The sequence below is a fragment of the Peromyscus maniculatus genome, chromosome 20 (genome assembly GCF_049852395.1).
Source record: "Peromyscus maniculatus bairdii isolate BWxNUB_F1_BW_parent chromosome 20, HU_Pman_BW_mat_3.1, whole genome shotgun sequence".
Lineage (NCBI taxonomy): Eukaryota > Metazoa > Chordata > Mammalia > Rodentia > Cricetidae > Peromyscus > Peromyscus maniculatus.
In genome coordinates this window covers 54263626-54285125 of record NC_134871.1, presented here as the reverse complement: position 1 = coordinate 54285125, position 21500 = coordinate 54263626, and the positions used below count along the sequence as shown (strand labels likewise).

The 21500-nt window shown below is 54.5% G+C and overlaps 1 protein-coding gene across 1 annotated transcript in view; it reads left to right on the top strand.

Annotated features, from left to right (window-relative positions):
- The window catches only part of Kiaa0930 (KIAA0930 ortholog), a 45065-nt gene extending 24617 nt beyond the window's left edge, over positions 1-20448 (top strand). Inside the window, exons 2-10 of the mRNA XM_076556486.1 lie at positions 3595-3746; positions 8048-8170; positions 8296-8373; positions 8669-8770; positions 10085-10225; positions 10798-10992; positions 13458-13620; positions 14626-14784; positions 15102-20448. Of these exons, the coding sequence (XP_076412601.1) occupies positions 3595-3746; positions 8048-8170; positions 8296-8373; positions 8669-8770; positions 10085-10225; positions 10798-10992; positions 13458-13620; positions 14626-14784; positions 15102-15142 (1154 nt within the window). The 3' untranslated portion in view covers positions 15143-20448. The remainder of the gene's footprint in view (positions 1-3594; positions 3747-8047; positions 8171-8295; positions 8374-8668; positions 8771-10084; positions 10226-10797; positions 10993-13457; positions 13621-14625; positions 14785-15101) is intronic.
- Positions 20449-21500: the final 1052 nt, after the last annotated feature.

Genomic DNA, 21500 nt, shown 5'->3' with positions numbered 1-21500 from the left:
ATGGTTGTGAGCCACCATATGGGTGTTGGGAATTGAACTCAGGTCCTCTGGAAGAACAGCCAGTGTTCTTAACCTCTGAGCCATCTCTCCAGCCCCATGTTTATTCTTGTTACTTTTTATTTTGCTTTGTTATACTTTTTTAAGGTTTACACATTTTTATTTTACATGTATGAGTGTTCTGCCTCCAAGTAAGTGTACCCATATGTGTGTGGTGCCCAGGGAAGCCAGACCCCCCCACAAAGGGTGCTGGGTCCTGGAATGGAGTTACAGAGATGGTTTGTGAGCCACTGTGTGGGTGCTGGGAACTGAATCCAGGTCCTCTGCAAGAGCAGCCAGTGCTTTTACTTCTGATCCTTCTCTCAATTCCCACTACTTATTTTTTAAGACAAACACTCCTTGGCTGTTTGTTTGTTTGTTTTGAGGTAAGGTCTCTTACAGGTCTGATGACCTTCAACTCTGGAGTTCTGGGTTACAGGTGTGCACCGTCACATCCGGCTTTTGCTTTTTATGCCTTTATTTTTTCTCTTTTTTTTCTGAAATGCCCTGTGAATTCAATCACACAGGATTTAGTCTTTGAACCTGACTTGTGAATGTGTTTACTCTGATGACTCCACAGCACTATGGGGAGTTGTCGGCCACTGGGTTTCTTGTGTCTACTTTCTTGGTTTCCGCTTTGGGGCTCTTAGAAAAAAACCCTGTGAACATGTGTGTGCTAACCTGTCTTTGGATGCACACCTTATTCTCTGGTTGGATGTAGCAGGACTGGGTTATGACAGCTTTATAAGAATCCGAAGAAGGCAAATTTGCTCCTTTGAAAATACCACTCAGGGTACTGGAGAGGGGCTTCAGCGGTTAAGAGCACTGGCTGCTCTGGGCAGAGGACCTGGGTTCCCAGAACCCAACATGGTGGCTCACAACTGGCCATAGCTCTAGTCCCAGGGGATCTGATGTTCACTCTGGGTTCTCTAGACAGCAGGCACACCTGTGGCGCCCAGACATACATGCAGGTAGAACATCCTTACACATAGAATAAAATAAAAAAATAACATAAAAATTCCACTTAGGCCAGGCACGCTGGCTCACGTCTCTAATCCCAGCCCTTGAGAAGCTGAGATAGGAGAATTCCCGATTAAACCGACAAGTAGGGCAGCGAGATGGCTTAGCGGAAGTCTGCTGGCCTGAGTTTGACCCCTCCACCCCCCACCCGAGAGCCCTCCTGATGAAAGAGAAGAGCAGACTGGTACAAGTTATCCTCTAATTTCCACACATACACCACAGCATGGTGCATACGTGCCCATACACACGCACACAAATAAATAAATGATAGAAAAGGATGCGTAATGACGAAAAAAAGAAAAACATTTGTTCAATGTGACCACATTGGGAAGAGGAACGGAAAAAGAGGCCCCGGGATCCCAGAATCATGAAGGTTAGGTTTAAAGATCTGTTTTATTATTTTCAATTATGTTGGGGGGGGGTGTTGTGCCCATGAGTGCAGGTACCCGCAGAGGCCAGAAGAGGGCGTTGGGTCCCCTGGAGCTGGAGTTACAGCTGACTCACGTGGGTTCTGGGAACCAAACCCCAGTCCTCTGTCCAGTGTTGGAGTATATGGACCATGTGGACCTGCCTGGCCCCTGCCAGCCCCTTTCCTGACCGAACAGGGCTTCCCCCCCCTTCTGCTCCTTGTGCCCTGGAACTGCCAGCATCTGGGATTGACTCCTTTTCAGTAAATTGTTGAGCACAGGTTTTTCAAGGCCTGAGTGTGGCCATCAGATAGATCAGTCTCCAGTTCTGGAACCTTGGACACATCCTTTAGCCTCTTCTGTGAAATGAGTTGGGGACAACTGAGTGTCAGTGAGCGTTTACTGTTTACAGTCTACACAGTTCTTTGCCTAACTAATTTGTAGCTGAGGTCGTTATCATTGTTTTGTTAATATTGTTAATTGCCTGAATGCTCTAGAAGCCACTGCCAGGTGACTTTTTGTGGTCCTGGGGATGGAACTCTGACCTTGCCCATGCTCAGCTAGGGCTTAATCACAGAGTTGCACCCTAGTCCCACAGGTGGCTTGTATTCAAGAGCAGAAGAGCTCTTTCGAGGAAGGAAGGGCAGTCCTTTCCTCTGTGACTGACATTTGTAAACTGCCTGGCTGTGACATGGGTTGGACTGAGTCAGGCCAGAGACGCTTCTGCCTCATCTTACCGTATGTGCATAGTTGGACATCGCCTGGTGCAGAAGGGTGGCAGGGGGGCTGGAGAGATGGCTCAGAGGTTAAGAGCACCGACTGCTCTTCCAGAGGTCCTGAGTTCAATTCCCAGCAACCACATGGTGGCTCACAACCATCTGCAATGAGATCTGGCGCCCTCTTCTGTATACATAATAAATAAATAAATAAATCTTAAAAAAAAAAAAAAAAGGGGTGGCAGGGATGTCCGATGCCAGTGGATGTTGCAACCTCGTGTGTGTGTGAGCCTGCCCCTCTTCACTTGAGGCTGGCAAGGTGTGCTGACCCCTCCCACTGCCCATGTGTTGGGCCAGGCAGGCTTGGCTGGGCCACACATTGCTGTCTGTCGAGGGCGGAGGGGAAGGGCTGCCTTTGAGTCCCGGTTCTGTGATGTGCCTGGCATCTTCTCCTTGCCAGAAGCCCCTGGTCTGGCCACTGACTACCTCTGAGGATGGTGAAGGGTGTCCTGCAGCGTAGACCTTCCCAGAAGTAAGTAAGGCACTAACTAGGGCTGGGTCTCCATGGTTTAGGGAAATGGGAAAGAAAGAAACTCGGGTTTAACGTGGTGAGTAGCACAGGGTGACAATTTGTTGATCCATCTAGAGCGAGGAAGCCCGAATTTCCTGACCTGCTCTGTGCCAGGCACTGGCCATTCATCCTCATGTAGCCGAAAGGAGCCTGTGGCTCGGCAGCTTAGCCACCTGTCCCCTGTCACATAATAAAGTGGCAGCGCTGAAGAGGAAACCCAGATTTTTTTTCTTACCGAAACTTGGGGGGGGGGGGGGCGGTTTCTTCTATCTTGTACAGGAAATGATTTCACATTTATCATGCAGAAATACCCTTTGTAATAGAAAAAAAAAAGCTGAAGGGATAATGGGAATCAGTCTGGCATTCTCCCAGGGCCTTCCTGCCTGCAGCTGAGATGCGCTGGCTGTCCCTTTAAGTCGGGTTCTCCTTGGGATTGCCGCAGCCTGAGGGGGAGGGCTAGGGATGTCTGCGGTGAAGATTTCCCCAGCAAAGCCTTTCTCCTTGCAGCCCAGCCAGCTCGCCAGTGACGTCCTCACAGCTTCTAGATTTTCCTTTCCCTCACAAGCCGCTGAATCATTCACTGGCTGGAGTCAGCTCGGCAGCCAGCGGGGCCTGGCAGCCCTGGCTGCCGCTGGGTGGAGTCCTCGGCCTCCTCCGGGGAGGCATCCCCAGCCTCTCTGATCCCCGTGGGTGGGGGTGGGGGGCGCCCAGGGAGAAAGGGGCAGAGCATCCCAGCCCTTGTCAGACCTCTGACCAGACATGCAGGTGGGGAGGACCCGGTTTGACCAAGGTCAGAGCCAGGGCCAGGAGGGCCCCTTCTCACTCCTCTGGCCTCCTCCTGTAGGGTGCTTCAAGGATGACCGAATCGTCTTCTGGACATGGATGTTTTCCACCTACTTCATGGAGAAGCTGGCCCCCAGGCAAGACGACATGCTTTTCTACGTGCGCAGGAAGAGAGCCTACCCGAGCAGTGAGAGCGGCGTCGATGGGAGGAAGGTGAGTGGCCCCCCCCCAGAGCACCCCCCAACCTGTGCCCTGAACATCCCGTAGGGCTCCTTTCCTCCCTGCAGTATTCTGTGTGGCTGAGGGGAAAGTCACACTGAGTACCCAGCACATTTGAGGGACCCAGGAGACGGGTACCAGTGGCTTACTTCTGGGTTTGTCGAATTGTTTTTGCCATGGCACCAAAAAGCAGTGATTGTGTCTTTGAGGAAACTGAGGCTCAAGTTCCAGCTGATGTGGCCAGCCTCTTAGAGTGAGTTAGTGAATGGAGGTCCAGGACTTTGAGCCCCAAGTCTGGGGCACTTCCCAGGGTGGGCAGGGCAGTAGCTGGATGGTGGTCATGGTGATGATGGATGGTAGTGATGATGATGATGGATGGTAGTGATGGTGATGATGGATGGTGGTGATGGTGATGATGGATGGTAGTGATGGTGATGATGCATGGTGGTGGTGATGGTGGTGATGGTGATGATGGATGGTGGATGGTGGTGATGGTGATGATGCATGGTGGTGATGGTGATGATGGATGGTAGTGATGGTGATGATTTTGTCCTTCTCTAACTTGGTCCGTACTGTAAACTAGAGGGATCACTCAGGGCTATCATTGGTCTTTTGAACTCCCAGCAACTGGGCAAATAGACAGATGAGGAAACAGGGCTTAGAGAGAGGTGACTCACCCAGGGCATTTCATCTTCTAAGTGTGGCGGTGTGGAGGAGTTCGTGAGACAGACTTTGCATGCTTTCTTGTCTTTCCAGCTTTCCTAGTGGTTTATAGAATGTTTAAGCAGCCCACATGTTTGGCATGGGAATAATTTGTTTGCCTTTAAGGATAAACAGTGGTCAGGCTTTGAGCCTGGTCTGGGACTAACAGCTTGTCTGCTACCAAGCTCCCTGCAGCCCAGGCTCTGTGGGTTTCTTGGTTATGGCTCACACACTTGAGCGTGGGAGCTCTTTCCTGTCACAGGCCTGCACGTCTGCAGAATGCATCTGCTGTGAGGGACACCTCTGGGTGCTTGCTGCAAAGCAGGCCATTGGTGGCTTTCCTGGCAGGCTGCGGGGGGGGGGGGGGGGGGGCTGGAAGGAGCCTATGAACCACTGGCCAGAGAGTTAGAAGAGCCAGGGGAGGGTAGGATCTGGAGACATGGGTGATGCTGGGACTGGACTAGGGCCCAGGGGTAACAGGTGGGTGGAGCAGGAGATGCTCTGTGGGAGAGCTAAAACTGAGACCTGACTGGTGGGTCCCTCTGGCAGCTGTTGGTAGTGGTACCAGTGAGGCAGGCACTTTCTCAGTAGGGGGGCAGCCCTGGGCTCCTTAGTCCTGCCCCCTACTGCTATTAGAGTCCAGCTTTCTCCCCTTGATCAGTACTCTGGCTGTGGCCCAGACCCAGACATCTCTGGGACTTGGAACAGATGGTAAGGGCCAAGCCTCCCATTGGATACATGTGAGGCTGGGATGTTTGGGGTGATGTCACCACAGAGGTGCCCTTGGCAGGAAGGGACAGGTGCTAGGCAGCCTCTGCATACTGGTGACCCAGCACCAGTCACTCTGGGAGTGGACATTGCTTCCACCCAAGGTTTACCTTGGGATGAAGGTCCTTGGAGCAGCAAGACTGTGGACCCCACCTCTGGCTCCAGCCACTTCAGCCTGTCTCTGAGGACAGGCACATGTCTTTCAGGTGGACCCTACATGGCGGTTCTGGGAGAGGTCATTGAGATGCAGGGGGAGGAGGAGGGGGTAGGCAGGCCTGTGTGTACTGTTGAGGGGCCAGGTTGAGAGGAAAGTAGGATGATGAGTTGATGGCAGTTGTGTGGAAGAGAATTAAGGCAGGGGTACTCCTTAGGAGGAGCAGCCCTGGGCCCAAGATGGAGAAGTCTGTAGCTGGAGGGTCCCTGGGTTGTGTTGAGACATAGTGAAGATTTAGGGGGTGTTGAGGTCAGCGGAGGCAGCCTGGGTCCAACAGGGGTGCTGAGTAACAGTGAGCCACATGGCAATGGCTCTTTCCTCAGCACTGATAACACAGACATGACTCAGGCTGCCCACTGTCTTTGGGAAGCCCTCGGTGGGCGGACTGCACCATGTAGTGGGAGCCACAAAAGGTGACATCTGTATACGGGCCTGGAGGGCAGCTGTGCACTGAAGACATACCCTGGGTGGGGATAGTACCTACGTGGGAGGCGAGGATTCCAAGCACATCTGACCCAGCTGTGCTGGAACAGGGTGTGCTGGCCTCAGAGTGATATGTGCAGGGAGAAAGGAGCATCACCAGATGTCAGTGGAGTGAGACCGAGGATAACGGTAGTCTTGCTGCTCAGGTGGCTCTGTATAGGCGTTGGGAAGTGGGGACCCTCCCCGCATACATCCTCTTGGTGCATGGTTGGCCTCCTGCACCTCTGCATGGGTCCCAGGGAGGGCTGGCTGGGTGGTGTCTGGTACAGGGTTTGGAGGACCAGGCGTAGGGTCAGGCAAGCTCAAGTCCACTCAGACTGGACATCTTTTCCAGCCTGGCAGTCTGCGGTGTGGCCTGTAAGGGGCAGGCTGGGGGTACACCCGGGAACCCCAACCTACCAGGAAACAGAAGCCAGGGCTGCAGAGATGTGGACTCCAGCGCCTGCGCACTAGGAGTGTTCTGCGGCAAGCGCTGCACCACCTCCCACCCTTTCCCATCCTGCTGGTACTGGTTGCCGTGGCAACCAACCAGGCTCCTTGCCTAACTGAGGAGGGTGGGTGGGCAGAGCCAGAGCTGCAGTGTGAGTGGCTGGGTTGCTGGAGCCCCCCCCCCACACACACACCCTGCTGCAGGATCACGTTGGGGATCTGGACCGACTTTCCCAGTGTGCCCTAGATTTTCTGCACAGTCTTGTTATGCCACCCCTGGATGAAACACTCCCTGTTCTCAGCAGCCCATTTTGTCTTTGGCACTGATGAGCACTGGCATCTGTTTGTGTCCTTGTCTATGCTGGTGGCCTCCTACTGACACTCTCAGCGGTCCTGGGGCAGAGATCACCCCAAACCTACTTGGAAAACCAGAGCTCAGGAGCAGTGAGGGTGTTTCTCTGGTCCCACAGCGTCCGGTCTTGTGTTTTCTCTTTTGGTAGCTTTCCTTTTGTGTGTGTGTGTGTGAATCAGGATCTCACGATGTGGCTTTGTCTGGCCTGGAACTCTATATAGACCAGGCTGGTCTCAAACTCCACAGAGATCCGTCTGCCTCTGTCCCGAGTCCTAGGATTGAAGGTGGGTGCCGCCACATCCAGCTGGTAGCTTTACTTGTGATGTATATGCAAGGGTGTCCAGGTTGATGGCCTTTTGTGTGTGTGAGTACTGGGGTCACCAGCCTTCAAGATCCAGAGACCCAGCATGACCAGTATGCCCAAGGGGCCTTGGCTCCAGCAGCTCCCTCTCTTCCTGGGCTTAGCTGGACTTCTGCCACTTAGGAGGCTGGTTTACCCCGAGCTAACATGGGGCTGCACTGTATCCTTTGGCTGCTTCTCAGTCCCTTCTTTGGGAGCATGCCTGTGGACACAGGTGGCTGTGATGGATCAGCCTGGTTGCCGAGTCCTGTTGCTGAGTGTTTATACCACCCACCTGCCCTCCTGTGGGTCAGTGTCTGGGCAGCTCCCTGAGTATCTTAGTGACACATGGAGATGTGTCACTGTCCTGCTGACCTACCACAGGAGTGCAGTTGTGCCATAGGTATTTCCCCGGCCCCCCCCCGGGGGGGGGGCACTGAGCCAGCGGCCCACGGGCACACAGGCGCCCCAGAGCTGTCCAGCAGGAGGTGACTGTTGTCTCATGGTGCTGACCCTGTAGGAACCCTCCTGGGCCTAGTTAGGGCCCTGAGCTCAGGACCCCTCCCGGGACAGCTTGCTTTCAAATCTGCTTTTGATTACTTATGCCTGGAGTAGGCGTAGCTGGGGCTCTTCTCTCTCTGATGAGGTGTGGCGTGTGATCTCTAGCCTGTTTGATGCCCATCAGCTACAGTGGGATTAGTGGCTCCTTTCTTGCAGATAAAAGGTTAATAATTCGTATGACATGGAGCCTAGCCTCTGCTTCCCACTGCGAGCCCAGTAGATGTTACTGTCACTGGGACCTTGGGAAATATGATGTCTTCTTAATTATCACAACTTGGAGAGGGAAATGCTTTCTCTGTTGTACAGATTAGGAAACGGGGGCTGCAAAGGAAGAAGAGGTGGGCACTAGGGATGGGATCTTTGTATGTTGCCACCGGCCTGGTACAGCAGTCAGGGAGCGGAAGGCCCCAGTGGACCCTAGAGTCTCCCTCTGTCCTGCACCACAGGCTGAGGCTGAGCCTGAGGTGGAGGTGGAAGTGTACCGGAGGGACTCCAAGAAGCTTCCAGGCCTGGGAGACCCTGACATCGACTGGGAAGAGAGTGTCTGCCTGAACCTCATCCTGCAGAAGGTATGGGCTGGGTGGTGATGGCTGCTCATGGGTCTGGGGGAGGGTGATTCCCCCCCATACACACACACACACACACACACACACACACACACACACACACACACACACACTGTGCTCTCTTCTAGCTGGACTATATGGTGACCTGTGCTGTGTGCACACGTGCGGATGGAGGCGACATCCACATTCACAGGAAGAAATCTCAGGTGAGCCCTTCCCTCCCTCCCTCCCTCCCTCCCTCCCTCCCTCCCTCCCTCCCTCCCTCCCTCCCTCCTTCCTTCCCTCCCTCCAGCTGTCCCGGCTACCTATTGCCTGTTCTAGGAGGATGTCCCCCCCTCTCACATTCCCTCCCCTGAGGTGAGGGGTTGACTCCAGGGGTCTCGGTCATATGCATGCGCCCAGCCCTCCCCATGGCTCCCGAAGAGAACATCCCTGGCCATACCTGAGGTGGCTGTCGCGTCCAGGCTGGCTTCTCAGCCCTGTGCTTTGCTTTCTTTTTAGCAAGTGTTTGCATCCCCCAGCAAACACCCCATGGACAGCAAAGGAGAAGAGTCCAAGATGAGCTACCCCAACATCTTCTTCATGATCGACAGCTTCGAGGAGGTGAGTGCTCACCCCTGGCCCCCTTCCCCATCCTCGTCTCCTGGGGGTGGGGCGGGGCGGGGTGTCAGGTTGAGGACCTGCAAAGCCTCCAGAGACATGGGCAGCAGGAGCAGGGAATGGTCTGGGTGACAGCCAGTGGGTCCCCCCTCCTCACAGTGATGGACTTGGACAAGTCCGTCCTCCCTGCTCCGGGCCTTGGTTTATTATTCATCAATAAAGTGAGTGTCATGACCTTGTGACCTACTCAGGTGTCAGGGTCGATGACCTGAGGACTTCTGGGCGGGGGTGCGCATCCTAGATGCTTGCAATAAGTGCTGCCTGGCCAGAAGGAGCCGTCACCTGCCGCTCTGTGAACGGCCGCCTCCACCCTGCCCAGGGTGTCAGAGGACATGCCTTCGGTTCTGTGGCCAAGGCTTTGTTTCAAGATTGGCCGAATGTGCTCCGGACACATTAGCTCACTAAAGTCAGGCGTGGAGGAGGGACGCGGCCATTCCACTGCCTGCTCTGCTTGTCTGCCAAGGCTGATGGAGCGTGGGTGTGTGTGTGTGTGTGTGTGTGTGTGTGTGTGTGTGTGTGTGTTTGTGTGTACCAGAGATAGCCATGGTTCTTGGAAGTTCCATGAAGGTGGGCATGGCTTTCAGGGCCCCTGTGGGCTCTGATGGTGTCTGAAAATACCCGAGGCTCAGGAAGATGATCCATGGGCTCACGCTGCACATGTGTTTGCCCCTGAGTCTCGCACCTCGAAGCTCACATCTGGATGTCAGAGATAAGGAACAGCAGCTCGGGAATGTGGCGGGGTGTGGTCACACTGCCTGTGTGAAGGTGGTGTTATCCCAGGAAGGCAGTCACAGTTAGTCACATTAGCTTGGACAGCCAAGCTCAGGGTAAGGTGGGCTGGACCAGGCTGTGACGAAGGAGGTCCCCAAGTGTCCCCATAGTCCTTGTAACTTGAACTCGGTGTTAGGAAGTCAGATGAGGGTCTTGCTGGTGGCTCAGCTTGGCGTGGGGTGTCTTCCTCCAGTCCCAGCCACCCCCCTGTTGCACAGCCCTGCCCCCCAGGGAGGCTGTTCCTACCCTGAGATTTGGAGGAGGGGGATGGTGGACAGTGGGTGCCTGTGGACAGGTCCTCGTCTGTGAAACGGGACCCCCTTCTCCTCCCAGATTCTCTCCCTCCCCTTTTTCTCCCCCCACTTCTCGGTCTTGAGACACATTGTCTCCACCCTAGGCTAACCTCAAATCTTGCCCCGTCTGCCTCAGCCCGGTGTGGGTGGTGGCGCCGAGGTTTGTCACCTCCGTCTCCCCTCCCCCGCTCAGGTTTTCAGTGACATGACCGTAGGGGAAGGAGAGATGGTCTGCGTCGAGCTGGTGGCCAGCGACAAAACCAACACGTTCCAGGGCGTCATCTTCCAGGGCTCCATCCGCTACGAGGCGCTCAAGAAGGTGTACGACAACCGCGTGAGTGCAGGGCTGCCTGGGGTGCGCGTCCAGGCCCTTGGCTCCTCACGTCCCGCCCCCCCCCCCCCCCCCCCCGCGTGAGTGCAGGGCTGCCTGGGGTGTACGTCCAGGCCCTTGGCTCCTCACGTCTCGTCCCCCCCCTCCCACCCCCCAGCCTGCATTGCTGAGACCACCCCACATCAGGGCACCAGCCGGTACCATACCGCTTCTCCCTTACTGCTGGAAAGGAGTACTTAGCCCAGGACTGGGGACACTTCCAAAATTAACCCTGACTAATACAGTAGGGAAAGGAGTCCGGATGAACAGGCCACTCTCCTGTAGCTGATGCTGTCTGGCCTGAGGTGAAGTTAGGCCCAGGGTTAAGGCCCGGGCCAACAGTGTGGGTGTGCAGGGCAGTGAGAACAGCCTTGGCCAGGGATCGGGAACACAGGTCATACTAGACTGGCTTCCCCGTGGCTCAGCCTCCCTCAGGATGGCTCGGAGATGGCTCAGATGGCCGCTGTGTCTGGAGAGAGAGGGCCTGTGGAGCCGCTCTTCACTGGGTGCTGACGGGCCTGTCCCACCTACCACAGGTGAGTGTGGCGGCTCGCATGGCCCAGAAGATGTCATTTGGCTTCTATAAGTACAACAACATGGAGTTCGTGCGCATGAAGGGGCCTCAGGGCAAGGGCCACGCCGAGATGGCAGTCAGCCGCGTGTCTACCGGGGACACGTCCCCCTGCGGGACCGAAGAAGACTCAAACCCGGCGTCGCCCATGCATGAGCGGGTAAGGGCTGCACAGCAGGGGGAGGGACTTCCTGTCCCTCCATTCACTTCCCGTGGCTTCCTCACCCCACAGCCCCCAGGTGAGGGAGATGTCACCAGCTGACCCCCACGGCTGATGAGGAATCCGAGGCTCTGAGAGGGGAGGTGCCTTGCGTGAGGTCACCCTGCAGGTTCCTACCCAGGCTCAGGCTGATTCTGCTGCTTCCCTGAGCTGTTCTGCCCCGAGGCGGTTCCCAGGGCCAAGATCAGAGGAAATGGACTAGGAGCCGGGCCTGGTCCCTGTCCCTGTGGACCTGCTGGGCAGCTGCGGCCACATAGCCGTTCCGCAGTGGGCCAATAGGGGGAGGAAGAACTGAACCCTGGGTTGTCCCGTGAGGACACCCAGCAAACACAAGGCTCGCTCTGGGCCTGGTCATTTGTTTAGGGTAGTCTGTCTGTTAGCAGTATCCCCCGGCAGGCAGGATTCTGTCTGGACTGCCCCTGCCGCAGCTCTGAGGACTCAGCGTAGTGCCTCAAGCCTTGCTTCCATTGAGCTCGCTCTCTCAGTCCTTAGTGGGGAGCTGATGTCAGTGGCCACGTAGAGACCCCAGGCTCAGGCTGGAGAAAGGCGCTGCCCATGGAGTCAGTGTTCAGATGTCACTCAGAGCAGTGGGTGCATCAGTCAGCCCTTGTCCAAGAGCCCCGGTGGGCTGAGGATCCGCTGCCCGTGTGACCTTGGCCGAGTCCCTTCTTCCCTAAGCTTCTGTAGTGAGGTGTGATCCTGCTTCCCAAGGTGTGGGGTTTCCAGGGGCTCATGCCTTGCATGGGGCTTGGCCCAGGGAAGTGTCCCATGTGGCAGCCACGGTGGTTACTGTCCGCAGCTGATGAGAGGTGACTCTCGAGTGGACAGGGCCTGACCAGCTGCTGCTGGGCGCCTCTTTTTCTCTCTTTTGGAATCTTCTACACTTAGTGTGTTTTATAAGCCAAACAAAACCAAGAAATGCCGGGATTTTTGTAAAGGGCCGAGCACCTCAGGCAGGGGCCCTCTTGTGCTTTGGAATGGAGGTGTCTTGGATTCTGAGCTCCCGGGTGACAGCCTGCTTCTGCCCAGTTCTGTGTGGCACTTGGACGCTGAAAGGTGTGCATGCGCAGGTGTGCAGAGGTGACCCCCAGCTGGGCAACACTGGCCACTGTTCGCCGAGGGCCCACAGATGAGTCAGGAGACCGACCACCCAAGCCTCAGGTGTCCCACCTACCCAGTGGGAGTGGCCATGAGGGAATGAGCTGGCCCTTAGCCATGCCCTTCAGAGCAGGGAGATGTGGCGCCCTGGGGAGGGGTCATGAGGTCATACAGGGGCTCAAGGCCACTGCCCATGTACACACTGTTGCTCGTCTTCTTGTCCTAAGGGCTCACTCGTAACCAGTGTACAAGAAATTCAGACTGTGTGTATTGTGGTTTCTGGTATTTGTTTTTTTATCTCTTAAAACCTTCCCTGACTTGAGGGAGGACCGTCTGGAGCCCAGCAGCCGCCGGGACTTTGGTGGATGTCGGAGCTATGACGAGGAGGCCGATGGGGCCCCGAAGTCTCAGTCTCAGCTCATCTTGCTGCTCCCGATTCTTGTTTGCGTGGGGAGGAGGGAGGGGATGGGCCAAGTTCCCTGTGCCTGGAACGCCCTTCCCCCCCTTCTTCACCTGGCGAACTCCTACTCGTCCTTCAAGACCCAGCTCAAGCGGCACCTCCTCCAGGAAGCCTACTCTGATTTCACAGGCTGTCTGTCCCTTCCATGTCCTGTGCTTCCCTTTCTCTGTCTCAGCAACCGGCATGCAGTCTGTGGTTGTCACTTGAGTCTGTCACCCCCCAGCAGACTGTGAGCTCCTTGAGGGCAGGGGATCTATGTCTTGTGCCTGTCTGTGCCCACCTCACCCCCAAGTGAGTGTGGAGAATGTTGGTGGCTGGGACCGAATGTGCTTGGAAGGGAGGAGAGGAGAGGCCGGGCAGAGATCTGCTCAGCCTGAGCACTTGTGAGAGGGGCCAAGTGTAAGAGGGAAGGGCCCCAAGGGGTGACCTGGGGTGTAGTCCCAGTGGCTTTAGGCAGGTCACGGTGGCCATTTGTGTGCCTTGTCTGCTGGCATGTGACGGGCATCATGAACCGCTGTGTTGGGACATGGTCGGAATGACGCGGTAGTGTTTCAACCATGGCCCGCAGCCTGTCACCTGGCATTCGATCAGCCCCTCCTGTGTGTGGAGATGTGTACGAGAGGCCCTTCTGTCAGTTCTGCTGGCAGCCTGCTCCCGCCTTAGGCAGGCCTGGCTGCTGTGCGTGTGGCAGGCCCCCAGTGCCCAGTGCCCCCCATCCAGGACAGATGGCCCTCAGGCCAGGCTCAGGGTCAGCAGCTGTAACTGCAGCCCCTGCTTGGGCCGGCTTTGATCTGAGTGGCTTTGGGGACCCCCTGCTACACTTGTGACTTGGACTCCTTGTTCCCAGGTGACCTCCTTTAGCACCCCGCCCACCCCGGAGCGAAACAACCGGCCCGCCTTCTTCTCCCCGTCCCTCAAGAGGAAGGTGCCACGGACCCGCATTGCAGAGATGAAGAAGTCACACTCAGCCAACGACAGCGAGGAGTTCTTCCGAGAGGACGACAGCGGAGGTGATGGCCTCACCTTCGTCCTGCAGACTCCCGGCCCCTGCTCTGGCTTGCGATCACTCATCTTTGCGGTCATTTGTGCATCTGGCCACTCCTTCTTCTTGCGTTCGCTCATCCATGCACTCATCCACGCCGTCACCCACTCACCCAGTGTCACTTAGAGAGCTGCGTCAGGTGTAGAGTGCTGACCCCAGGGCTGGGGTGAAGCTGTGCATAGATGGTGGGTGGGGCGCTCTGCCTCCATGAGCCCTGTTTTCACACTGTCTGCCCACCTCATAGCCAGAGGCTCTGGAGCTTTCTGCGGACCTCGGTGTGCATCCCGGGCTGTCTTGCTCTTCTTCTTCTGCTTCCCAGGCCAGCTTCCCTCATTCTAGAACCTTTCGTCCTGGGCGAACCTCAGGGTTTCTCTGTTACCTCTGTCTCCTGGTCTCCCACGAGTCACCCTGACTCACAGATCCTTCCCTGTGGCCCCACCAATGACCTTCTGGTGTCTGCCCAGAGGTCCCTGGAGCCCTTGGTCCCACCCACTCATCTGCTCTGTGTACAAGACCCCTCCCCAGTGGTCAGTCACTGCCAGTGAGTTGTGTAGCTGTGGCACAGGACTCCGCAGTCTTGGTCCAGGAAAGCTGGTGGTTGGTGGGTACACTGGCCACTCCATCAGTCTTGTGGGAAGTGGGGTTCAGGGAACAGACCCCCTGGGTTGGGAGTTTCTGAGGGAATGCCAGCATTCCTAACCGTCCCTCACAAGCTGGGACCATGCCAGTTCCACATTGTGTTGAGTGGCTGGAAGAGGGAAGCTTCACTGGGGTGAACCCTGGGTACTTTCCGGGCCAGGCCCAGGGAGAGGGGGACCCTGGCAGACAGGACAGTGCGAGGGCCTAGAAGCAGGGCTTTGGGGGTGGGGAGCACTTGTGAGTGGCATCAGTCTAGAGGAGCAGATGTCTTGTTGCCCCGCCCCCATGCTCCCTGACCCATACTGGGACACTGACCTGCCCTTCTCCCCTGCAGCCGACCTGCATAATGCCACCAACCTGCGGTCTCGATCCCTGTCCGGCACAGGACGGTCCCTGGTTGGGTCCTGGCTGAAGCTGAACCGAGCTGATGGAAACTTCCTTCTCTATGCACACTTGACCTACGTCACCTTGCCACTGCATCGGATCTTAACAGGTACAGGAAGGCAGAGCCCTTCAGTACAGCCCTTCAGTGGGCTGTAGTTCCCATAGCCAGTGGCTTCCCTCCACCTGTGTCCCTCATGTCCTCACTGGCCCTTCCTTCAGTGGTGGCAGGGGGGTGTTAGCCCCAGAGTATCTGTGGGGGGTCTTATTCCTCTTGGCCTCTGCATCTACACTTACCCATTGCTGGTGTCGGAGGGCAGGGTGATGATGGTGTCTGTGAGGCCTGACCAGAAATGGTGGGTGTACATGGCAGCTGTGGCTCCCTCCCAAGAGTGTCCTCACCCCACCTGCTCCCTCCTGTCACCCTAGACATCCTGGAAGTACGGCAGAAACCCATCTTGATGACCTAGTGTGTGTGGAGCCTGCACAGAGCCCCGGCCCTGCCTGGCCCTGGGAATGCTGCCAAGTGCCTACCTGTCACCGCCACGGGGGTCTTCTGTGACAAGCCAGCGCCGGAGCTGCAGCCAGGCAGGGCCACTTGACTCCTGGGGCCAGGGCCGACTCCATGAACACCAGCCCAAACTGAAGTGCCTCCTCCCTCGCTGGCTCTGCTCCCACCCTGTCCCGCGCTCGGCCCCCTCAGCCCGTCTCTGGAGAGCCTTCTGCTCCCAAAGAGGGCCAGAGACACTAAGAGGTCAGAGAGCGTGAGGGGCTGCCAGCTTCCCGAATGTTCTTAGACCTCCCGACCTCGACTCCATCCCCCTGCCGGGGCTCTGTGCCAGGCCACTGTCCACACATCCTACACAAAGCCAGTTGAAGATTTTGTAATGCAGTCCTGACGGACTTCAGCTCGCCAGTCAGTCCCAACTTGTTCTCCCATAGTCATTATTTGTCGCCGTGGGTTCCAGCTGGGAGTCTCACAGGACATGAGCTGTTTGTCGGCTGGGAATACCTCGCCCGATGCCTAGCTCAGAATGGGTCTCCACCTCCAGCTGGGCAGACAGGCCCCGATCCCCCAGAATGGCCTTTGCTTCCATCCAAAGAACACCGCCAACACACACACCTCCGACCCCGAGATGTCCTGCGTCAATCTCGGCTGGAGGGACGCAGGATTTGGTTCTGAAGGAACGTGGGAGGGAACTTCTGCTGAGGGATGTCTGATGGGGACCGGGGTTGGAAGCCTCCCAGGGGGGTTTTTAGGCAGAATCACCCTGGGGCCAGAGCTCAGAGCAAGGCTGGCACTGTCCCCTCTGCCTCCGTGCTTTTGGTCAGCATGCTGGTCTTGTCCTCAGCCTGGCTTCCTAGGCAGAGAGGAGCAGACTGGCTGCTCATGAGCCCACGTCATCCTTGGTGAGTGCCAGTGGCCATGGGTCACCAGCCCAAGGCTCACCCTGGCAGTGTGCTCTAGCTGAGGCCTCCTCTGCCCAACTGGAATAAACTGGAAGCTAGGCCTCCTTTTGCCACTGGGTTTAGTGTCCCAGATTCTGGAGAAATCAGCAGTGTATGCAGAGCTCGGCCCTTCTGGGCTATAGAGCAGGAACAGGAGCATGGCTCCAATCCTTGGTCTTTGGGAGTGGGGACTACTTTGGGGCTTTCTCTAGATTTTGTATGTTGTTATTAAAAGCGAGCTATTGCATTTCATTCTGCCTCAGTTTGCCCACCTGTAAAATGGGGCTTATACCACCTACCTCACTGAAGTCTCCAGGGTTCAAGTGCATGGTTGGGTCAGGGCTTGAGACCACCTGTCATTCTGCATAGCTCAGGCTGGGTCTTAGGAGTGGGTGTTAGGTGGCCAGGAAGCTCGCCTCTCCTGCCTGCTCTGAAATAACTCCTTCCAAAGGGACAAGTTTAGACACTGGTCTTCTGCTGGAGCCTGGGTCCATGCTGTAGTCTAACCACTGAAGCAGACTCACATCCTGCCCCAGAATGCCGGAGTACCTCAGGCCTATGGGTGTGGCCCTGCAGTCTAGGGTTTCCATTTCTCCTGCAGGGGTGTGACTGCTGTTCCACATTTGTTTCTAGGGAGGTCCTAGCAGCCTGCCGCTTCAGGACCCTAGCCATTCTGGGGTCCGAACACTCTGGACTTGATATCTTGGGGGAAATGCAGCCAGGTGTGTGGTCTGCAGAAGACTGAGGCCGTCCTGGACTGTAGCAATTCCATGGCTTCTCTTTTCTGGGAGTTTCCCTCTCCCAGAGCTTAGCCATGTTCTCTCAGCTGGGCTTGGGCAAGACTGGCTTCTCTAAGCTGGGGTAACTGTGAATACAAGTGCTTCCCAGGTTGGAGGAAGGTACAGTCTGTGTCATGCAACTTGGCTCTGTGCGGCACATGGAAGTAACTGATATCCACAGGCCCATTTCCAATGCTTAGGTACCATCATTCCATTTATAGAGGAGGAAAGCACCCCAGAGAGGCTGAGTGAACTCCAAGCTGAACCACGAGGAACAGTGGAAGGAGGCAAGCTTGTTCTAAGCCCCAGTCTACGATTGGAACTGCATGCTGTCCCTGAGGACACAGCCAGACATTCGGTCAACCTTCCCCTTTCTCCAAAGGGTACTTTTGAGTTCCAAACATGTTGAGGCTCTTGAGAACTGGGATAGAATTCTGACGTTTACTTTTTCAAATAGCTGACATCAGAGGGCCAGACATGTCTGCAAATCTCAGTACTGAGGCTGAGGCAGGACAGTTCCCAGCTAGCCTAGGCTATATAGCAAGACCCTGTCTCAAAGTCTGAGAGTGACTAGTGACAGAATCCTAGGGTTGACAGACTGGCTTCTGAGACCATCTTTCCTTTTCCTGGGAACATGCCTGTCCTCACACAACACAGTGACACATGGCAGCTGGAATTCAAGTGCAACTGTGTTTTGAGGAAACCTTGGTGTCAGTCTTTAGGACACTAAGAAGCAAGCACTGTTTGCTTTGTGCTCTTTGGAGGGGGCGTCTCTGTTTCTTAAGGCCATGTCCACCTTACCTCCTGGGATCTTGCTGGAATCCCAGCTGCCTACAAAGGCAGCCCAGGCTCATTTCTACTCCAAAAGATTATTATCTAAAACACAGGCAAAAAATGAAATAAGCCAGGTGTGGTGGAGCACACCTTTAATCCCAGCACTTGGGAAGCAGAGGCAGGTGGCTCTCCATGAGTTCGAGGCCAGCCTGCTCTACAGAGTGAATTCAGGACAGCCAGGGCTACATAATGAGATCCTGTCTCAAACAAACAAACAAACAAACAATGTTTTCATTAAAAGACATCCCAGCCCCTATGTAGTTCGTCTAGTGTAATAACTATAAAAAAAATTTTTGACCATGTCGTAAGTAGTCTGAAGTTTTTGGCCAAAACTCTGGATGTATTGAGTTTTGATTATTTAGGTCCAGTTCATTTTTCAGGTTAGCTTTACAATCCAAGTACCTTGATAGCACACGGCTCCTCCGTCCAGGCTCTCTTTCACCTCTGTATCATTACACAGGACTGTCCCCTGGATGTAGCCTCCCTAAAAAGTCAATATAAAACCCAAAGGACTGAGCGCTGTGAGACATGAACGTACACAGGAGTCGCCGCCGTCCCTGGCATGATCATGAGCTTGAACAGAAGTAGCCTTTTGGGGCATCAGCAATGGCCCTTTTGGGAGAGTAGCCAGAGTGCCCCCTGTCCCTCTAGGTGAGGAGTGGCAGTGCCTGAAAGGCCATCACTGATGAGATACTGACAGGAACCTGCGGGTCTCCACAGGCCACTGCTGGCAGCACCACACCAAGCTAAGTGACTTGACAGCTATGGCTGGGGTGGGGACCTGAGTTTTGCAGCAGGTAGATCCTCAGAAGGGGAGGGAGCCATGGCCTGCTGACAGCTTGTGTTTACAGGTTTCTGTTTCCAAGGTGATTTCAGACCACGAGCTACCAATAGTTTGTGTGTGTGTGTGTGTGTGTGTCAGTGTGTGGTCTATTTTTGAGACAGGGTCTATGTAGCCCAGGCTGGCTTCAAACTTGCTGTCTAGCAGAGAATGACCTTGAGCTGACTAATGAACCTTCTGCCTCCACCTCCATGTGCTGGGGTTACAGGCTTACACCACTGTGCCTGGTGTTATGCTGTGGTGGGGGTGGAACCCAGGGCTTTGTGCCACTGGGCACGCACTCTTACCAGCTGGACTGTGCCCCTCGGTGCAGTCCTTTCTACATTCTTTTGACTTCAGCCCCTTACTTAGTAGGTCAGGAAACTTAGATGCAAATAGCAATCTTCCCTCTTCCAAAATTATATGAGTAATTATACCTACAAAAATTGTTTTTTTTTTTTTGTTTCTGTTACTTCAAAACGTGATTTCTACAAAAAACCATTTCAACGAAGACATGAGTACATTGAATGAGTTAGTGTACGGATTGCAGGTGGCTTTCCCATGGACACCCTCACCCAACAGAAAGCCTCTCAAGGCAGGCTTTGTGGCAGCTGTTGACTTTGCTTTATGATTTCATAATTATTAGGGACGTTGCTTTGCATTTTAGAGACACTGAAAATGAGTTTTCTTAGAAGTGACCCTGGCCCATACCTGTTTCTTTTAATACGCGTTTCAGGTTAATACAGACACTACAGCAAGTCAGGGGAATGACCTTGACTTTGCGGCAAGCTTTGCCACAGACACTGTTCTGAAATGGTTCCCGCTGGGGTTGACAGGCCACCCCATGCACTGGGCTGTCCTGCTGGCTGCTGGTCTGTGAAGACCCTGTGAGGGGACAGTGACCATGCTGGCCAGAGGTGTAGGCGTTTCCAAAGCTATCACACGATGCCTTTTGGGCTTGGTTCTGTGCTCCCATGAAAATACACCCTGGCAGTGTTTGGACTGAGACTTCCCAAGCTTTTCTAAGACTCCCAGAAAAACCCTTCTGGCAGTGGGAAGATGGCTGGAATACAAGTTGGAACCTAGTGAGAGTTTAGGAAAAATCCTGGCAGGTGCCTTCCTGTCCCTGTCACCCAGCACCTCTGACGGTGGGCTGCTGAGCAGGCACCTGCAATCACCACAGCTTGAAAAGATCACAGCCACTTTCTCATGCATAGGGAGCATGCCAAATGACTTGTGTCACAAGGAACTGGGCCTAATATATATACACAGTGGAGTTAGGAATCAGCCCCTCCCCTAGAACCACCAAACCAGGAGAGCCCTGTGAACTGGAACCGCCAACTGTAAGGTGGTAGGAAGGAGGCGTGGGCTTAGCAGGTAAGTCATGCCTCCTTGCTATCCCTGGGTAGCCTGAAGTCTCTGCCCTGGATGCTGGCTGCAGTGCGCGCCTTCCAGCTTCCCAGATGCCGTGGGAAGAGAGTTCTGTCTCAGGTCTTTTATCCGGACCCATACCTTTTAGGAGCAGCTGTCAGCCCTAGCATGGAAGAAAATGCTCCCTGAAAAGGAAAACCTTCCAGAACATATGGAGAAAAGAGCAATGTAAAATAACGTACTCCTTGTAGCTCATTGTATATACCCATGTCACCTGGAGACATCGGACTTTGTGCTTGTTAAAGCGACAGGAAGCTGGGAAACAAGGAAGGGAAAGCTTGCTTTGGGGGATGGGTGATAAAAGAAAGGGTCCTGTTCTGTTCTTAACAATGTCGCTCACTGGCCTCCTACAGCCTCATGTAAGCCAACAGGCTAGCAAGACTTTTCTCTCCTCTATGTGGATGGCTCTTTCATTTTGGAATCTGACTTTAATAAAGCAATCAGGTTGCTCAGTTTGAAATAACCATTGTTTCTGGTGAGCTTTGATTATATTTTTAATGAACAATTTTACTCAAAGACTTAGGCCAATTCCAGAAACCACTGAAATTGAGTGATTCAATGGGTACACTGGAAAGGGCCACATAGATCGGGCCCCTTAGCAAGCCATGTCACCCCAATACATCCCTTCAGGTTCACCAACAGTAAGTTAGACAAGGTCATGTATAGAGGTCAGCATAGTTCCTGGGTATGCTGGTGGTCACTGCCATTTCCTCCTAGGATGTGCTAACAGGTACTTATTTCATGGCTGTACCTGGAATTACAGGGAGGGAGCTTCCCGGCTAATAGTAGTCAAGCGCAGCTGTGTGCCAGGTCATCTGGTCACATACAATGGCTGGTAGTAGTTGTGTGATTGTACGAAAACCACTAACTATATCAAATACAGACTGGGCCTTAACCTGAGCTTCTGGTTCAGTGGGCTTAGGGGGCCCCAAAAGCTGTCAGTCCTAGAAAGTCTGGGGGGGGCCTACACCAAATCAGCCAGTTTCCCCAATGGCTCAGGGGCAATCTTACTCTTCAGGAAGCACCTGTCACTTGTCTCAGTTCAGAACCCTGGGGCCAGCATTCCATCACCTTTTTCAACCAGGAAACGCCTTATAACTTAGACAATGCTGTGTTCCTTAGGAAACTTCAGAATCTGAACACAGCTTCAACACATCACCGAATGGATAGAATTCAGTGTTACTCTGGAGGAGAAAGCTAGCCTCCAGCCCTGGTCTGAGGCTCTGCACCCCACTTAATTCCATGCAGGCCAGCCCCCACTTCAGAGACGCTTCTGCACACTACTGTCCCGTGCCTCTTCTCCACTGATCTGCCAGGGTATCAGAAACAAAACAGTGGCACACGCCTGGGGTTAACTTTCCATTTATTCACATTTCATGGATTGGTACACTTCCTCACAGGCTCATTCAAAAGCTCACACACACTGAGATTATACTGTCTTGACAATTCAAGTATTTTAGCTTTAGAAAACAATTTCCTGTTTAAGGTAAAAAGCAGATTATTCCATGTGATTGT